The sequence below is a fragment of the Salarias fasciatus genome, chromosome 1 (genome assembly GCF_902148845.1).
Source record: "Salarias fasciatus chromosome 1, fSalaFa1.1, whole genome shotgun sequence".
Lineage (NCBI taxonomy): Eukaryota > Metazoa > Chordata > Actinopteri > Blenniiformes > Blenniidae > Salarias > Salarias fasciatus.
Window position 1 is genome coordinate 2,096,867 of NC_043745.1, and position 16,295 is coordinate 2,113,161.

At 49.2% G+C, this 16,295-nt stretch overlaps 1 protein-coding gene across 1 annotated transcript in view; it reads left to right on the forward strand.

Annotated features, from left to right (window-relative positions):
• The window catches only part of adamts18 (ADAM metallopeptidase with thrombospondin type 1 motif, 18), a 63,612-nt gene extending 56,441 nt beyond the window's left edge, over positions 1 to 7,171 (forward strand). Inside the window, exons 20-24 of the mRNA XM_030097399.1 lie at positions 749 to 943; positions 4,076 to 4,146; positions 4,252 to 4,396; positions 5,004 to 5,193; positions 7,056 to 7,171. Coding sequence (XP_029953259.1) covers positions 749 to 943; positions 4,076 to 4,146; positions 4,252 to 4,396; positions 5,004 to 5,193; positions 7,056 to 7,171 — 717 coding nt within the window. The remainder of the gene's footprint in view (positions 1 to 748; positions 944 to 4,075; positions 4,147 to 4,251; positions 4,397 to 5,003; positions 5,194 to 7,055) is intronic.
• Positions 7,172 to 16,295: the final 9,124 nt, after the last annotated feature.

The window sequence follows — 16,295 nt, forward strand, 5'->3', positions numbered from 1 at the left end:
TTTTGGGGGTGGTTTTAAAGGGAAATCAACTTTGGGGCATGCTAAAAACCTTAAAAAAGTGGATTTTGCATGATATAGGTCCTTTAAGGTTCAGAGTGTCTTGCTCTCTGCAGCATGTGTGTGTGGTTTCAGTACAAAAACAAGCAACAGCACCAGCTAGTGGCTCAACATGAGAACTGCGTCGTGTTCCTCTGTTTCCTCCGGTCTTGAACCATCGGCTGCTCCGAGGAGACGTGGGCTCTGCTCTGCCAGCCTCAGCAGCCGTCCGGGTTCAGGCGTCGGTCAGCCGCAGACGGGACCGGGTCCGTCAGTGGCAGGATGCGTGTGTGCGTGTGCGTGTGTGTGTTTGTCCTGACGGCCGCTCCCGTCGCCCTGCAGTTCTCTGGGAGTTTATGTTGTGTTGCTGGACACGCTGATAGGTTGGGGTCACACTGATGTGAGGGTTCTGGGATTTAGCGGTTAATGCTGGGCCGTCACGCGCCGCCGTCTGAGCGCCGGCCTTCTGTTGGCTCGTCCACCATGTGGTGAATCACAAATGCCTCTTCCGAGCCCCTGCCAAGGTTTCCACCTCTCTCAGCTCGGCCTGACGTGATGAACGCTGAAGGCTGAGACGATGAAGGGAGGCTCGGAGTTACAGCCGGCGTTAATCAGCCATTTAATCTGCGAACGCTGGCTAACGCCCCGCCGCCCCCTCACTCATCACCCTTCTCTCTGGCTCTCGCTCCACCATGACCTCCCCGGCGCCCAGTGCTCCAAGTCGTGCGGCCGCGGGACGAGGAAGCGGAGCGTGTTCTGCCGCAGCAGCGACCCGGGGGCCGGCGCCGTGGTGGTCCCGGACAGCATGTGCAGGCAGCACCACCGGCCCAAAGCCCAGGAGGCCTGCGTCCTGCGGCGCTGCCCCCGCAACGAGCGGCTGCAGTGGATCGCCACGCCCTGGGGAGAGGTGTGTGTGTGTGTGTGTGTGTGTGTGTGTGTGTGTGAGAACAATGCTGATGCTGCCACCTTTCCTCTCCTGTCTGGATAATCAGCTGCCAATTAAGTGTCATTATGTTTCATTGAGGCAGCATTAGCTTCCATAACAATCAGACTTTTCTTATTGATTAATTATCAAAAACAAACCCAGAAATAGAATTAATTGCCAACTGTAACAGCAGCCATCAGTGTTGCTGAATGTAGAAACCTTTCTGTGATTTTGAAAAGCTTCAACATGATTTCGATTCCTTTCAGCACTTTATTGCCTCAAAACATCCTCTCTTCACAAATGATCCTGTCAGAGTGTGATGCTCAGGCTGCCAGGCTCTGCTTTTAATCAGATTGAACCTTTGTTGTTTATTGATCATCATTCCATTTTTTATTCATGCTGTCCCCTCTGCTGGTGAAGTGAAGACAGAATGTATTTCTAAAGGAACTGTATCGTCTAAAGCAGGGGTGGGCAGTCCTGGTCCTGGAGGGCCGCAGACCTGCATGTTTTCCATGTCTGCCTGCTTCAACACAGCTGATTGCAGTGAGGCCCGTTATCAGGCTTTCTGCTGGACTTGGCCATGAATCTTGATTCGATTCAGGTGTGTTGAAGCAGGGAGACACGGAAAACATGCAGGTCTGCGGCCCTCCAGGACCAGGATTGCCCACCCCGGGTCTAAAGTGTGATCCCAGCTGTCCAGGTCCTTGAAGTCTGACCTCCCAGTCTCTGCCATGACCACAGCTGGAGAACATCAGTCATTCAGGCTATTTCTTCACACAATAGTGAGAGAACGTTTCACTCCAGAGCAAACTTCAGAACAGTTCTGGTCTGACTGATTGTACCCAGTGTAAAGTTTAGTGAAGGGGGATTCTGGATTCTGGACTCTGGATTCTGATCTGGACTTGTTTTTGGGGAGTTGGACTCCTCCCTTCAGTCCCAGTCAAAGTCTGAAAGCTTCAGCAACTGAAGCGTTTTGCAGTGTTTCCCTGTTCCAACATGCAGCAGGTCCATAAAGACCTGGGGGATCCAGTTTGACTGTCTGGCTGCAGAATCCAGACCTGAAGCCCAGAAAACAGAGACAGGACGTCTCCCTCATCGAAGTCTGACCTCTACTGGTCCAGAATCCCGATCGACACTCCTGCAGCTGCTGGAGAGCCTTCTGTAGAGGGTGGACCAGCAGCAGTTAGGTCCTCTGCCTTAAAGGGAAAGTACAGTTTAAACAGCTTTCACGTTGTTTATAGAATGAAGGAGAACAACATCCTCACCCAGAAGGCTTTTCTGATCCCAACAGTGCTTCAGGAGAAATTTAGATCCAAATTCGAGCGGCGGACATCCGTATATATCTAGCAGACGGGGCTCCTGAAACGGCTTTAATCGTCCAAAATCTCATTAGTTTCACCAATATTTCCTCACGGTCCCTCAGCCTGTCCTCCACCACAGCCCGGGGTCGCCAGATAAGTGTTTTGGTTGTTTTGAAAGCTTTGTGCACGGCTGCCGCGCCATGCGCAGTACGGTCATTGTTTCTGGGGCAACTGGAGGCAACACAACTTCCTTCTTCCAGTTTAGTGCAAAATGGACGAATATCTGACGGATGAAGACGTTGTGGACGAGAACTTTGAATATGAAGGGTGTCCTTCAGTCTGGAGCCAGAGTATCCAGATGAAGAGCTCATCGAAAGGCGAGGCAGAGGAAAGAGAACGGCTGCCAGATCCGGACTGCGCGTGGCGAGGCAGCCGGAAACAAAGCTTTCAGGTCAGAGGTCAACAGAACCACAACATTTATGGTGACGCCGGGCTGTGGAGGAGAGGCTGAGCGGACCGTGAGGAAATATTGGTGAAACTTTTTGGACGATTAAAGCCGTATTAGGAGCAGCGTTACTGATACCCCGTCTGCTAGACGCATACAGATGTCAGCTGCTCGATAAAGTTCTCCTGAAGCTCTGTTCGGATCAGAAAAGCCTTCTGGGTGAGGATATTGTTCTGCTTCATTCTTTAAACAACGTGAAAACTGTTTAAACCAAACTTTTCCTTTAAGAATGGAAGGTCAGTCAAGGTCGTGTGTGTGAAGGCAGGCGAGCGAATACTTTTGGCAATATAGTGTGAGTGAAGAGATGGAGGGATAAGTACAGCTGGTAGGTAACGTTCATCCACCCCCTGCAACTGTATGGATGGGAAGATGATGGAGGTGGTGGAGGAGATGGAGGTGGTGGAGGTGGTGGAGGAGATGGAGGAGATGGAGGAGATGGAGGTGGTGGAGGAGATGGAGGACATGGAGGTGGTGGAGGTGGTGGAGGTGGTGGAGGAGATGGAGGTGGTGGAGGAGATGGAGGTGGTGGAGGTGGTGGAGGAGATGGAGGTGGTGGAGGAGATGGAGGTGGTGGAGGAGATGGAGGAGATGGAGGTGGTGGAGGAGATGGAGGAGATGGAGGAGATGGAGGTGGTGGAGGTGGTGGAGGTGGTGGAGGAGATGGAGGTGGTGGAGGTGGTGGAGGTGGTGGAGGAGATGGAGGAGATGGAGGTGGTGGAGGTGGTGGAGGAGATGGAGGTGGTGGAGGAGATGGAGGTGGTGGAGGAGATGGAGGAGATGGAGGTGGTGGAGGAGATGGAGGTGGTGGAGGTGGTGGAGGAGGTGGAGGTGGTGGAGGTGGTGGAGGAGATGGAGGTGGTGGAGGAGATGGAGGTGGTGGAGGAGATGGAGGTGGTGGAGGTGGTGGAGGAGGTGGAGGTGGTGGAGGTGGTGGAGGTGGTGGAGGTGGTGGAGGAGATGGAGGTGGTGGAGGAGATGGAGGTGGTGGAGGTGGTGGAGGAGATGGAGGAGATGGAGGAGATGGAGGTGGTGGAGGAGATGGAGGTGGTGGAGGTGGTGGAGGAGGTGGAGGAGATGGAGGAGGTGGAGGTGGTGGAGGTGGTGGAGGTGGTGGAGGTGGTGGAGGAGATGGAGGTGGTGGAGGAGATGGAGGAGATGGAGGAGATGGAGGAGATGGAGGTGGTGGAGGTGGTGGAGGTGGTGGAGGAGATGGAGGTGGTGGAGGTCACCGTCGTGTGGTTCTGGTCTCGGCTGCTGGGAGCAGGAGGAGCTGCTCCACCCAGACTTCATCCCTGCTCTCTGTTCCAGTGCTCACACTCCTGCGGCTCGGGCTTCCAGAAGAGAGAGCTCCGCTGTGGGGAGAGAGACGCCCAGGGGGGGTAGGAGCCAACACACACACACACACACACACACGCACACACGCGCGCCCTGAGGTGGCGTCATTCGCGCGCCCTGACCTCTGACCTCTGGCCCCTCCCATGCAGGTACGTGGAGTTCCCGGTCCGCAGGTGCAGGAGCCTGGCCAAACCTCTGGTGGATCTGCAGCAGGGCTGTAACCGGGGGGCGTGTCCGGAGCCCCCCCGGGCGCTCCCCGCGCCGCTGGGCTGGTTCTCCTCGCCGTGGCAGCAGGTAGGTGCTGCAGGGCCTGAGCCTTCCAGCTGACCCCCCTCCAGTCTGGACCCCCCCCCCCATGTGAAACCCTGTGATTACCCATGTGAAGCGGCCAGACGAGGCGTCTGAGCGCCAGGCCGGGCCAGGCAGCCAGATGTGAGCTCTGCGAGTCGGCCAGGAGCAGTCTGGGGACGACATCCCAGTCAAACAGGTTTAGCGTGGCGTGGAGGTCGACTCTCCGCTGGCCCGGCTTCCCGGTGCAGGAGGCCCGGGACCGAGCTCCTCTCCTCGGTACCTGCTCGGTCTGGGAGCTGAGGGTTCTCAGCCTCTCTCCTGGGACGGAGAGAGGCTGAGTCTTATTCATCTATTATGCAGAAAGTGCTGAGGGCAGCCTGTGAGGGCGCCGAGTCGCAGTCTGCTTGATGTGGAGCTGGTGATCGCTGCTGCTTTCCTCCAGACAGGAGGGCTCCTGACAGCTGGGATGTTTGTTTTCTTCCTCTGTTCTTCGTCCTGCACAGACTCCTCCTCATCCCTTCCCTCCGCTGCTCGGCTTCCTTGATGGCGCCTGCTCTCTCTCTCTCAGCCTCTCAGCCCTCTGCTTCTGCCGTTTGTCCTCCCCCCTCAGTGCACGGTGTCCTGCGGAGGAGGCGTCCAGACCCGGACCATCCAGTGTCTCCGGCACGGTCGGCCCGCCGCCGGCTGCCCCCCCCACCAGAGGCCCGTCACCTCCAGAGCCTGCAACACACACTTCTGCCCCGCGGCCCCCCCACAGCGCCCCGGCAGCCGGGCGCCGCCCGCTGCCCCCACCCTCAAAGGTAACGTCTTTTCAGAGAAGGTCCTGGAGGGGGGGGGTTCCTGAAGGGTCTCTACACCCCACTATAGATCTGCAGAGGAAGACTCAGACCCTGACCACACAAAGACGCTTCGAGTCATCAACGCTGTTATTTATCCATTTGAACACAACGTTTTAATGAAACCACGGAGAACGACACACTGTAGACACGAACAGTGGAGAACACGGAGAACGACAGACACTCACAAGGACAGAACACCAGGTGGGATTGGTGTTCCAGTGGCTGTCAGCGCCGAACACCATCAGGTCATTTCCACTCTTCATTTTCGACATGTGCCTTGAGCAAGTCTCAGAGCTCTATAAAATAAAAACGTTAGCACCTGTCGAATTCAAGTTTCCAGAAGTTTGATTTTATACAGTAAAACTAGAAATTTGCCCTCAGAGAGGCAGACCTCCGCCACAGCTCAAATCAGTCACCAACAACCAGAAGAACACCAGATATAATCACACAACATTGTGATCAGGGTGTGATCGGAGCGGAGCGCTGCAGCGTGCGGTGCCTCTCTCTCTCGCCCTCTCTCCCTGTGTGTGTGTGTGTGTGTGTGTGTGTGTGTGTGTGTGTGTGTGTTTGTGTGTGTGTTTATCTGAAAAGGAAAACCGAAAAGCAACATAATTTATGTTATTTTACTTGATTTTAATTTGAAAATGGACCGGATTCTCTCGTATTGTCCGTTCCCGACTTCCTGTGTGGTGCGATCTGCTCTGTCCAGCTTTACAACTGGCGGTGCACGGCGCGCAGCTCATGGAGAAAATAGAGCCCGCGGTCCACGGCGCGAGCCGCTACGCACACGGCGCTGTCCCGCGCCTCCTGTATGAGCCGTCAGATAGGTTAACAGGGGCGCCGATCTGACAGTCGGTGCGCGGCGCTTCCCACTTCCGCGTCGGAAGCGGTGCGTCCTGTGAACCAGGCGTTTGTCACCCCTGTCGGCGGGCCTGCCCAACAATGTGACAGACTGCCCTATCTGTCAATGATAAAGAATCATTAAAAAAAATTCCTGGATCCAGACAGTGATCCGGATCTTCACCAAAATTTAATGGATTCTAAGTTAGCCCAAGACCCACCTTTCCACTAAGTTTGATTGTAATCCATCCATAACTTTTTCCGTAATATTGCTAACAGACCAACCAACCAACCAACCAACAAACTGACGTGATTACATAATTAATGCTTTCTTAAAAACTTGATTTGTTCTGAAAAAGCTTTTTTTCTCCAAATGTGAGCCTTGTGAAAGGAGGAGGAGGTGGATATCATAAACATGCTACTGCCACATGCTGTCCTGTGTTGTTGAGCCATATGTTAGTAGAGAAATGGACATAAGTAGGTTCAAACATGGCGCTGTGTAAGTGTATAGGTATATTCATGGACAGACACCTCACTGACTTCTGGAGATGACGTTACGGCGTGGCAGCCATCTTGGATGAGGATCTACTTCTCCTTTACTTCTATTCAGGGAAAAAGTTTTACCGTTAAAATAATCAGAACTTGATGAATGCTCAGCGTATTTCACCTGGTTTGGTTTGTTATGAACAGAAGCTATTACAGTGTATTTGTTCATTAAAAACGTGGCTCTCCTTTTGTCCCGAATCAAACAGTCGGTGGAACATTTCAGTGAGTTTTGATTATCTTAATCATGTAAACATCGAGCTGATGTGTCAGACCTTAGAGGCAGCCAGGCTGCCAGTCAGGAGTCTGCTCTTCTGTCTGTGCTTCTATGATCACTCACCACCGCCTCTTCCTGTACCAGCGCTACACGTCTATGATGTGTGTATCTGTTATGACGGGCCGCAGGTGTTCTGACCCCGCCCCTCCTCCTTCCTCTGCAGGTGACCTCTGTGTGGATCTCTTCAGCTGGTGCCACCTGGTTCCTCAGCACGGCGTCTGCAACCACAAGTTCTACGGGCAGCAGTGCTGCAGGTCCTGCTCCAGCCGGAGGCCGTAGAGCCCGGGGCCTGGGGCCCGGGGCCTGGGGCCTGGGGCCTGGGGCCTGGGGCCCGGGGCCTGGGGCCCGGGGCCGGAGATCTCCTGCTGGACGTAGAGCGGATCTCCTCCTGGACCGACTTGACTCTGATCTGTACAGAAGTAAAGGAGAGGAGAAACGGACTCATGGCTGCTGACTCTCCTCTGCCAACTGGAACTGAAACGACTCCTTACTGTAACATAGAAATATATAAATATATGCTGTATATGTGGTTCTTGTGTGTGTATTGTCCGTTTGAGCGCCACCAGGAGAACATGGAGGGACTGCAGTGTTTCTCGCTGTTGGCTTGTTGTACATTTAAAGGCGTCTGTATTTAAGTTATTGTGGAGCTGGAGTGTTCTCCCTGTGGTCAGGGGTCACCCCCTGCTGTGTGGAAGCTCCAGCTCCAGCCTCAGACTCCTGAGGGAGGCCAGCCTCTCGTGTCCCTGCCGGGATCTGCTGGTCGTGTTGACTCCTGCTCAGTCTCTGCTCATGCCGTGGTCGCCGTGCTGGAAACATGTCCGTCTGTGTGTGTAAAGACGTTTCATTCAGCGACTCCTGACTGCCGGTGTGGTTATTCCTCAACACATCCTGCAACCCTAATGGACTGAATTCAGTCTCTTTGTACAGTTAAAACAATCACATATGTTAAAATCAAAACAATGACTAAAAAGCACATTTCTGCTGTTTTTGAAAGAAATTCTTGTAAATTATTAGCTATACTTTATTCAGTAACATCATATTACTGTATTTTTTTTATTATTTGCAACAAAAGTACCGTGAAAATGACTGACTGAACACACAGGGCTTATTTAAAACTCATTCTGGGCTGATGTGTCAGATATTGTTTATTTAGAAATGTTTGACAGTTTACCAGAATAAGGATGAAAGAAAAACACACTTTTACCTTTAAACGTCATGAGGCATGAAGAAATGCAGAAGATTCCACATCGTGGTGACTTCAGCCCAGGTAACCTGAACTCAGACCACCGAGGTGGATTACTGAAACCACCAAGTCCAGGAGAATCTGGACCAGGACCAGGACCAGGAGAATCTGGACTGGGAATCATGACACTCTGGAGGAAAACATTCCTACTTACTGTCCTTCTTGAGCATGTGCAGAACTACTGCAGGACCAGGACCAGGACTAAGACCAGGAGCAGCATTTTCAAAAAGTTTCATTTCCACTGTTCCCACAAAGAGGAAGTCCTTTTCTAAAAGTTGTACCTTGTGAAACATTTTTCAAAGGTTGTTTTCAGTAACTGAGCGGTGTTGTTGGGTGTAAACAGACACTCAGAACTCGTGACAGGATTGAATTTTCACTGTAAAACATCTCCGTGCGACGTGGGTCCGTTACCAGCATCAGTGTTGAAGGTCCCAGACAAGCCTAACAGCTCCTTGTTACTTTATACAGATGATCTTTTGTAATCTCTGTAATTTGTTGCCATGTCTCATCTCAACTAAAAACTGCTTGTTAGCTTTACCAGCTTGTTATCACCTTTACAGTTCAACTAATCTCTACCAATGAAGAATTAGACTACTTAACTCTTAAAGCCAGCTATCCTCTGTTACCACTACTAAATGCTCAACAACAGCTACATGGCAGCTTTATATAGTTTTTACATGGTCATTTACCACCTTAGACCCTTTTCTTTCTGGACTCTAAGTTGCTCTGGTAGCATCAGGCCAAAATGCTTCATGAAGAGGGAGACATCCATGAGCCACACCGGACTGTAAGAGGCGTTATGATCAATACGTCCTTTCACACTGCCTTCAGTTACCTGCTCTTCAATGAACCCAGGGAAACGGTGGAGCTGCGATTGGAGGTCTGCCGACAGTTTCTGACACCTGGTGGTCAGTGCTGTTAGAGAGGCGGTTGTGTTGCAGAACCAGCCTTGTTGGAACCCGCCTTGTAGAAGCCCGTAACGTAATAATGACCCATAACGTAGTAAATTTGGCCTTTTTAAAATGTAATAGGTCCATAACGTAATAACTGACCAATAACGTAATAGAAGTCCTGAACCTATAACGTAAGAACTTTTGCCCTAAAATGCAAACTTATTACGTTTTTGGCTGGTTATTACGTTATGGGTCTGATGCAAAAAAAACCCTTTGAAAAAGTAATAACTAAGCCGATAACGTAATAACCAGCCAAGAGTGCAATACATTTGCCCTTTTTGACAAAACCGAGGACATATTTTGGACGAAGTAAGGACCATTAAAGGATTACTACTGCAACAACACATCATCAGCAGGATAAAACTAACCTGTCTCACGACGGTCTAACCCAGCTCACGTTCCCTGTTAGCGGAGAACAATCCAACGTTTGGTGAATTCTGCTTCACAATGACAGGAAGAGCCGACATCCAAGGATCGAAAAGCGACATTGCTATGAACGCTTTGCCGCTTGGTGTGTGTTTTTGTCATTCAAGTTTTCATTAACATTTTCAATTTTTGCACGGTGGCGTGGTGGTTAGCGCTCTTGCCTCACAGCAAGAAGGTCCCGGGTTCAAATACCGGCCGGGGCTCGGGGCCTTTCTGTGTGGAGTTTGCATGTTCTCCCCGTGTGTGCGTGGGTTCCCTCCGGGTACTCCGGCTTCCTCCCACGGTCCAAAAACATGCATGGTAGGTTAATTGGTCACCCTAAATTGCCCCTAGGTATGAATGCGTGAGTGAATGGTTGTCTGTCTCTATATGTCAGCCCTGCGACAGACTGGCGACCTGTCCAGGGTGTACCCCGCCTTCGCCCACAGCAGCTGGGATCGGCTCCAGCCACCCGCTACCCCGAAAGGGAGCAGCGGCAGAAAATGAATGAATGAATGAATGAATTTTCAATTTTTCAATAAACAAACCCAAGAAAAAAAATAAGAAGAAAAATATAAGAAAAAAAGAAAAAAAATTATTAAATGGCACAATCAAGACAATGTAATGACAGCAGAGTCTTGTTTTATAAGAAATGACATGAAAAAAGTCCATATTTTGTTGGCTTTGTCCTGGATGTTATCCATCCATCCATCCATCCATCCATTTTCTACCGCTTATCCGGGCCGGGTCGCGGGGTCAGCAGTCTCAGCAGAGATGCCCAGACTTCCTGTCCCCAGACTCTTCCTCCAGCTCCTCTGGGAGGATCCCAAGGCGTTCCCAGGCCAGCCGAGAGACATGGTCTCTCCAGCGTGTCCTAGGTCTTCCCCGGGGTCTCCTCCCGGTGGGACATGCCCAGAAAACCTCCCCAGGGAGGCGTCCAAGAGGCATCCTAAACAGATGCCCGAGCCTCCTCAGCTGGCCCTCTCGATGTGGAGGAGTAGCGGCTCTACTCCGAGCTCCTCTCTAGTGACTGAGCTCCTCCCCCTGTCTCTAAGGGAGTCCAGCCCCCCTACGGAGGACGCTCATTTCAGCCGCTTGTATCTGGGATCTTGTCCTTTCGATCCTGACCCGAAGTTCATGACCATAGATGAGGGTGGGAACATAGATTGTTATGGACAAAGTGTGACTAGCACAGAAGTCCAATAACAAAACGCCACTCGGGTTCAGATCAGGGAGGCCGTGCGATCCAATCACCCCCTTCCAGGTCTCACTGTCGCTGCCCATGTGGGCGTTGAAGTCCCCCAGTAGAACAATGGAGTCCCCAGTCAGAGCACTGTCCACCACCCCTCCCAGGGACTCCAAGAAGGCCGGGTACTCTGCACTGCTGTTCGCCCCGTAAGCCGAGACAACAGTGAGGCACCTGTCCCCGACCCGAAGGACCAGGGATGCGACCCTCTGGTTCACTGGGGTGAACTCCAACACATGGCGGCTGAGCTGTGGGGCTATCAGCAAACCCACACCAGCCCGCCACCTCTCACCAACGCCAGAGAAGTGGAGAGTCCAGCCCTTCTCCAGAGGTTGGGTTCCAGAGCCCCGGCTGTGTGTGGAGGTGAGCCCGACTATATCTAGCCAGTAGCCGGTTATGCACTTTAGAAATGAATGTCTCATCAGAAGCAGTCTTAGTCATCAGTTTTATCTAGTCCTCAATTTTTGGTCTGTGAGGCTCTTCCAGATCTGTACAATTAATCTGAGTGCCACGACAAATGAAGTCACCACAAGACCAAACATTTCCTTCGTAAATGCAGGTGGCGTGATAGTCTTATCTCTCAGCAAGCACAATTGTGGCACTGCTGGGATTGGTAAGCCCTTTTTTCCAAGTTTTTGATAACCTCCAACCAAAAGGAAAAACCATGGGACATTCCCCAAAACAGTGAAGGTATGTTCCAGAATCTGTTCCACATTTCCAACATGTATCGCTCTGCACCAGCCCCATTTTAAATAGCTTTGACGGTGTGATGATAATAATGATGCATTGGTTTTATATAGCGCTTTACATTGCATTATTCATTCTCTCCATACTGGGTGGTGGTAAGCTGCTGCTGTAGCCACAGCTGCCCTGGGGCAGACTGACGGAGGCGAGGCTGCCAGTCTGCGCCATCGGCCCCTCCCACCACCACCAACCATTCACTCTCACAACTTTCATACTAAGCCAAGGTGGGTGAAGTGTCTTGCCCAAGGACACGACAGTTTTACACCTGCGGGAGCGGGGATCGAACCGCCAACCTTCCAGTTATGAGACGACCCGCTCTACCATCTGAGCTACTGTCACTGCTGTCGTGTAAACTAATAGCGATGAATAGATTTAGAATGAATACATTTGCTCCTAGCATCTCTAGTTGCCCAGCCAAAATTTGAAATTATGTTGCTCCACACCTCTTCACTAATTTCAATATGTAAATCTTTTTGCCAGGTAATTCTAAGACCACCACAGATTGTGCCTTTATTACTCAACAGATTTTTAAAAAAAACTTTGATGCCGACTGCAAATTACCTTGCTTATTCAACCATTACAGCAATATATCGTCTGTCTGTAACCGATTTAAGCTGAAAGCCGAGCCCACACTACTTCTAACCTGCAAGTATTTCCAAAAGTCTCCTTTATCAGCCAAATTAAATGTTTACATACTAAATGACATTAAGTTATTATCTCTATACAGATGACCTATTTTATGCACCCATTGTTCAAGCCATTTATGCCACAAAAAAGGAGACTTTTCAATGTACACTAAAGGATTATTCCAGACCATTCCACAGAAATTCTTTAATTAGTGAGCTGTATTGTTTTGAAAAGGCATTACTTATTGTTATTGGTTTCACCATAGATATGTAATCAAACTGAGGAGTCACAAGCATTTTAATTTTACCCCACAGACTAAGATTTAACAATTTCCATTTATCCAATTGTGTTCTCAGATGTTTTAGCAATGGATCCATATTTATGGAGATTATATCAGTCAACTCTGAACACAACTTCACACCATGATATTTCATTTCCACGGGTACCCATCTGAACTGGGACGGAGAAAGAAGAGGTTGTAAACATTCCTTTGAGATTCGCATAGCTTATGACTTTTGCCAGTTAATTTTGTAGCCCGATAGTTTTGAAGAACTTTCAATCGTGGATAAAACTTTAGGAACTGAAGAGGAAGGATCTCTAATAAGAAGCAAAATATCATCAGCATACAGAAACATCTCATGCTCTTCCAAACTGTGTATAACATCCCCAATACTCTTGTTACTTCTGATTGGGGTTGCTAAAGGCTCAAGGAATAATATGAATAACAGGGGGCTTAATGGATCGCACTGCTTTGTCCCGCTTCAGGCTAGAAAATGGTGACAACAGTCCGTTTGTTAAAACTGCCGCCCGAGGGTCAGAGTAGATAACACTCACCCATCGAATTAAGCCCTAAGTTGGTGTTTGTTTGTTTGTTTGTTTTACTGTAAACGGCTGCGGGACGCAGCAGTTGTCTTTTAGAGCTGTTTGCCAAAGACAAGTTGGTGTGTTTTTCAATGTAGAAAATAATTTGAATTAGATTTTTTTTGGAATGTTTAAATGTAAGAAAAGGGAACAGCAATCCTCATTAATTTTGTGCTCAGGTTAAATATGTTCAGTTCTATTGTTCAGGATCTAAAGGTGTTGAGACAAGAACACAATTTTGTTATTTACTGTTTAATTTTATCTTGAAGAACACAAGCCATAACAAATACAGTATGGTAGATTTAAGGAACAACTGTTATGGAGTTTTATTAAAGGTTGCATTTTTCATGACAAAAATGAGTACTATTTTGAGGCACTAACTGATATGCTATACGCTATTACGGTCAGTTATTATGTTATTTTTCTATAACATTGTCAAAAAGGGCAAATGTGTTACACTCTTGGCTGGTTATTACGTTATCGGCTCAGTTATTACATTTTCAAAGGGTTTTTTTTTGCATCAGGCCCATAACGTAATAACCGGCCAATAACGTAATAAGTTATTGCGTTATAGGTCAAAAGCTATTACGTTATAGGTTCAGGACTTTTATTACGTTAATGGTCAGTTATTACGTTATGGGCCTGTTACATTTTAAAAAGGCCAAATTTATGACATTGTGGGTCGTTACTACGTTATGGGCTTCTACACGCCTGGAGACTGGTTTATCTTCATGTCCTTGGCAGCGTCCAGGACGTGGAGACGTGACTGCGCCGTGGACAAGCCCCTCCCAGCAGCAGGTTGTTCACGTCCAGTCAGTGGACTGCTTCCTTCAGCTTCAGTCAGCTCTGCTTTGCAACGAGTTTCTCTCACTCCAGACTTTCTCCCTGCCGCTCCATTACCATTTTCAGCTGCTTATTTTACTACCTGCAGTTTGTCATCTGCACAGTAGCAATTTCTTTTTGGGGTATTTTGTTTGTGTTCAGTCTTTCTCAGTTGTCTCTAACCATGGTGTTGCCCATGTTTATTTCTAGGTCAGTCAGCATGAACATTTCAAACCAGAGTCAATATATATTTCGATGTAAAAGTTATACCTGAGAAATCACAGGAACAGTCAAACTGACAAAAAGTGACATTTCTAATCCATAAAATACAGTGAATGAATGACTAACCGCTAAAGCTAAATGTTGAGCTCCTAGCTTCATGCTACCTCCTCCTGTGAAGCTTGATTCTGACTCCAGGTGTGAATTAAAGTGAAGGCTGTAACTGCAAACCGAACATGTTCCTCCAGCTAGTGGTGCAGACGAAGCTTCATGAAGCTTCGCCTGCACCACTAGCGCCAGCTAGTGGTGAACTACTCACAACTTCAACACGGAGCTTCCGGGGGTGAAGTGAGTGTGTAGACACACACCGCCTGCTGTGTGCTGCCGATGCTGAAAACACGTTTAAAAAATCTACAGACAAGAGAAGAACCAGCAGCTTCAGCTTGCAAAAACTAAAAGAGTGTTAAGATGTTAAGATTCTGCTCAAAGTCGGCTGATAAATCTCTTTGGCATTATGAGAAAAGAGGGCCTCTTCCCACTTAATATGTTAATTTACTTCGCTGGAGTCCGGTAGGAGCCTCGCTGGTGTTTTCCTGGACGTCAAAGCGCTCGGCCCTCGCCATGACGCCGCGGATTATTGTCTCCAATTAGACCGTCGGTGTCCGTCAGTCCGGCCGCTCGGTGGGATCCCGCCCGCACCATCCTCGGCCTCTCGGCAACCCCAGACATCTGATAACTTTTTGCCCCCTCAAAACTTTCATAACAAGAAGCGTGCTGAGATTTATGCTAGCAAGCGGAGTTTGTTCAGGCGGTGATTACGCCACCCTTTCTCACACTGCGGGGGCTGCGATTGCTCTTTAATCAAACCGTCTGCATGAATCACGCAGCCTCCAGTCCTCCGATCGTCTCGGCTGCACGCTGTTTACTGCCGTGCTGAGAGCCAGACGCCACAAGCTGGGACCCGTGCGCACGCTCGCAAATATGATGGCTTGGCGAAGGTACACAAACATATCGTGTTCTCTAACCGTAGAGGTGTGTGGGTGAGAGCACGCCGCCATAATTTAGCCAGACATGCACATTTCACGGGCTTTTACCGGCTGCTGGAATTTCTGCATTTCCAAATGTGTCCCAGTATTTTCACAGCAGAGTGTTTGTGTATCACACACACATATATAAGTCCCTACAACGCAGCTTGAGACGTCTCCCTCGCAGTGGGCTGCAGGTCTGCTGATGGGAGATTCTCCGTCTCTGCGTCCTGCTCTCACTTCCAGACGACGCTCCATTTCCCTCCTTCATAATAACATATTTTCATTATCCGAGCGCAGGGGGACACATCAACCCTCAGAATCACTGCGGCTGAGAAACAAAACGCCAGGAGATGAATAAAGACCGGAGCGGCGTCTCCGTTCAGTCTCCTCAGCTGGATCTCAGTGTGGAGACACACATTTCTTTTGTTTTTGTGTGTAGCAGACCCGATGACTGGAAACTTCCAACATTAATCAAACAGTGTGTTCAAGTCAGCCTCGGGGAGTCCAGTGGCTGGTGGCCTGCAGATACAGCGACACTCGGTAAGATAAACAGTGTCACACACGTTTAATGATTAGAACATCGCAGAAAACTTCTTCAGTGATTTTATTTACAAACTGAAAATCAGGAGATCTTCTAAATTCATTCCACACAGAGTGATGTATTCCAAGTGTTTATCAGTCAGAATGACTGCAGCAATGCAGCGGTGCATGATGGGAGCCAGTCTGGTTCTGCAGGAAGTGTCCTCTGGGTCTGGTTCTGCAGGTTTGTTCCTGGTTTTTCTTTCCTCTGTCTCCTCCACTCGTTCATGTGGTTGGTTTGTTTTGTGTATTTATAAAATTCAGCTTTTGCCAAAAATCTTCTCAGTCTTTACAGCCGGATCGAGGTCAAAGGTAAACGATGGTCAGTGCTATCATTGGACTCTGTGAGCTCTGTGAGTGTTGTCTATTTTTTTTTCCTTATACTCTTCAGCTTATGTCAAAAGTATATCAGAAGTTCAGTCAGACCTCAAAGGAAAGTTCTATCAAGTAACTTTGTGTGTAGAGTGTTTTGTCTAAAAAGAAAGAGAAGAAAAGAGACTAGAAACTGAGAACTTCAGTAAAACCGCCTCCCTGTATTAACTCTCCAGTGAGCCCGCATGCCCTCAGAAATGAAGAACCAGGCCCATGAAGCTGAATCATCCATACCGTGCTCTCCACTGTGAATGTAGAGTGTATCCTTACTGTCATTACTGAAACAACCAACAGCACCACCTTG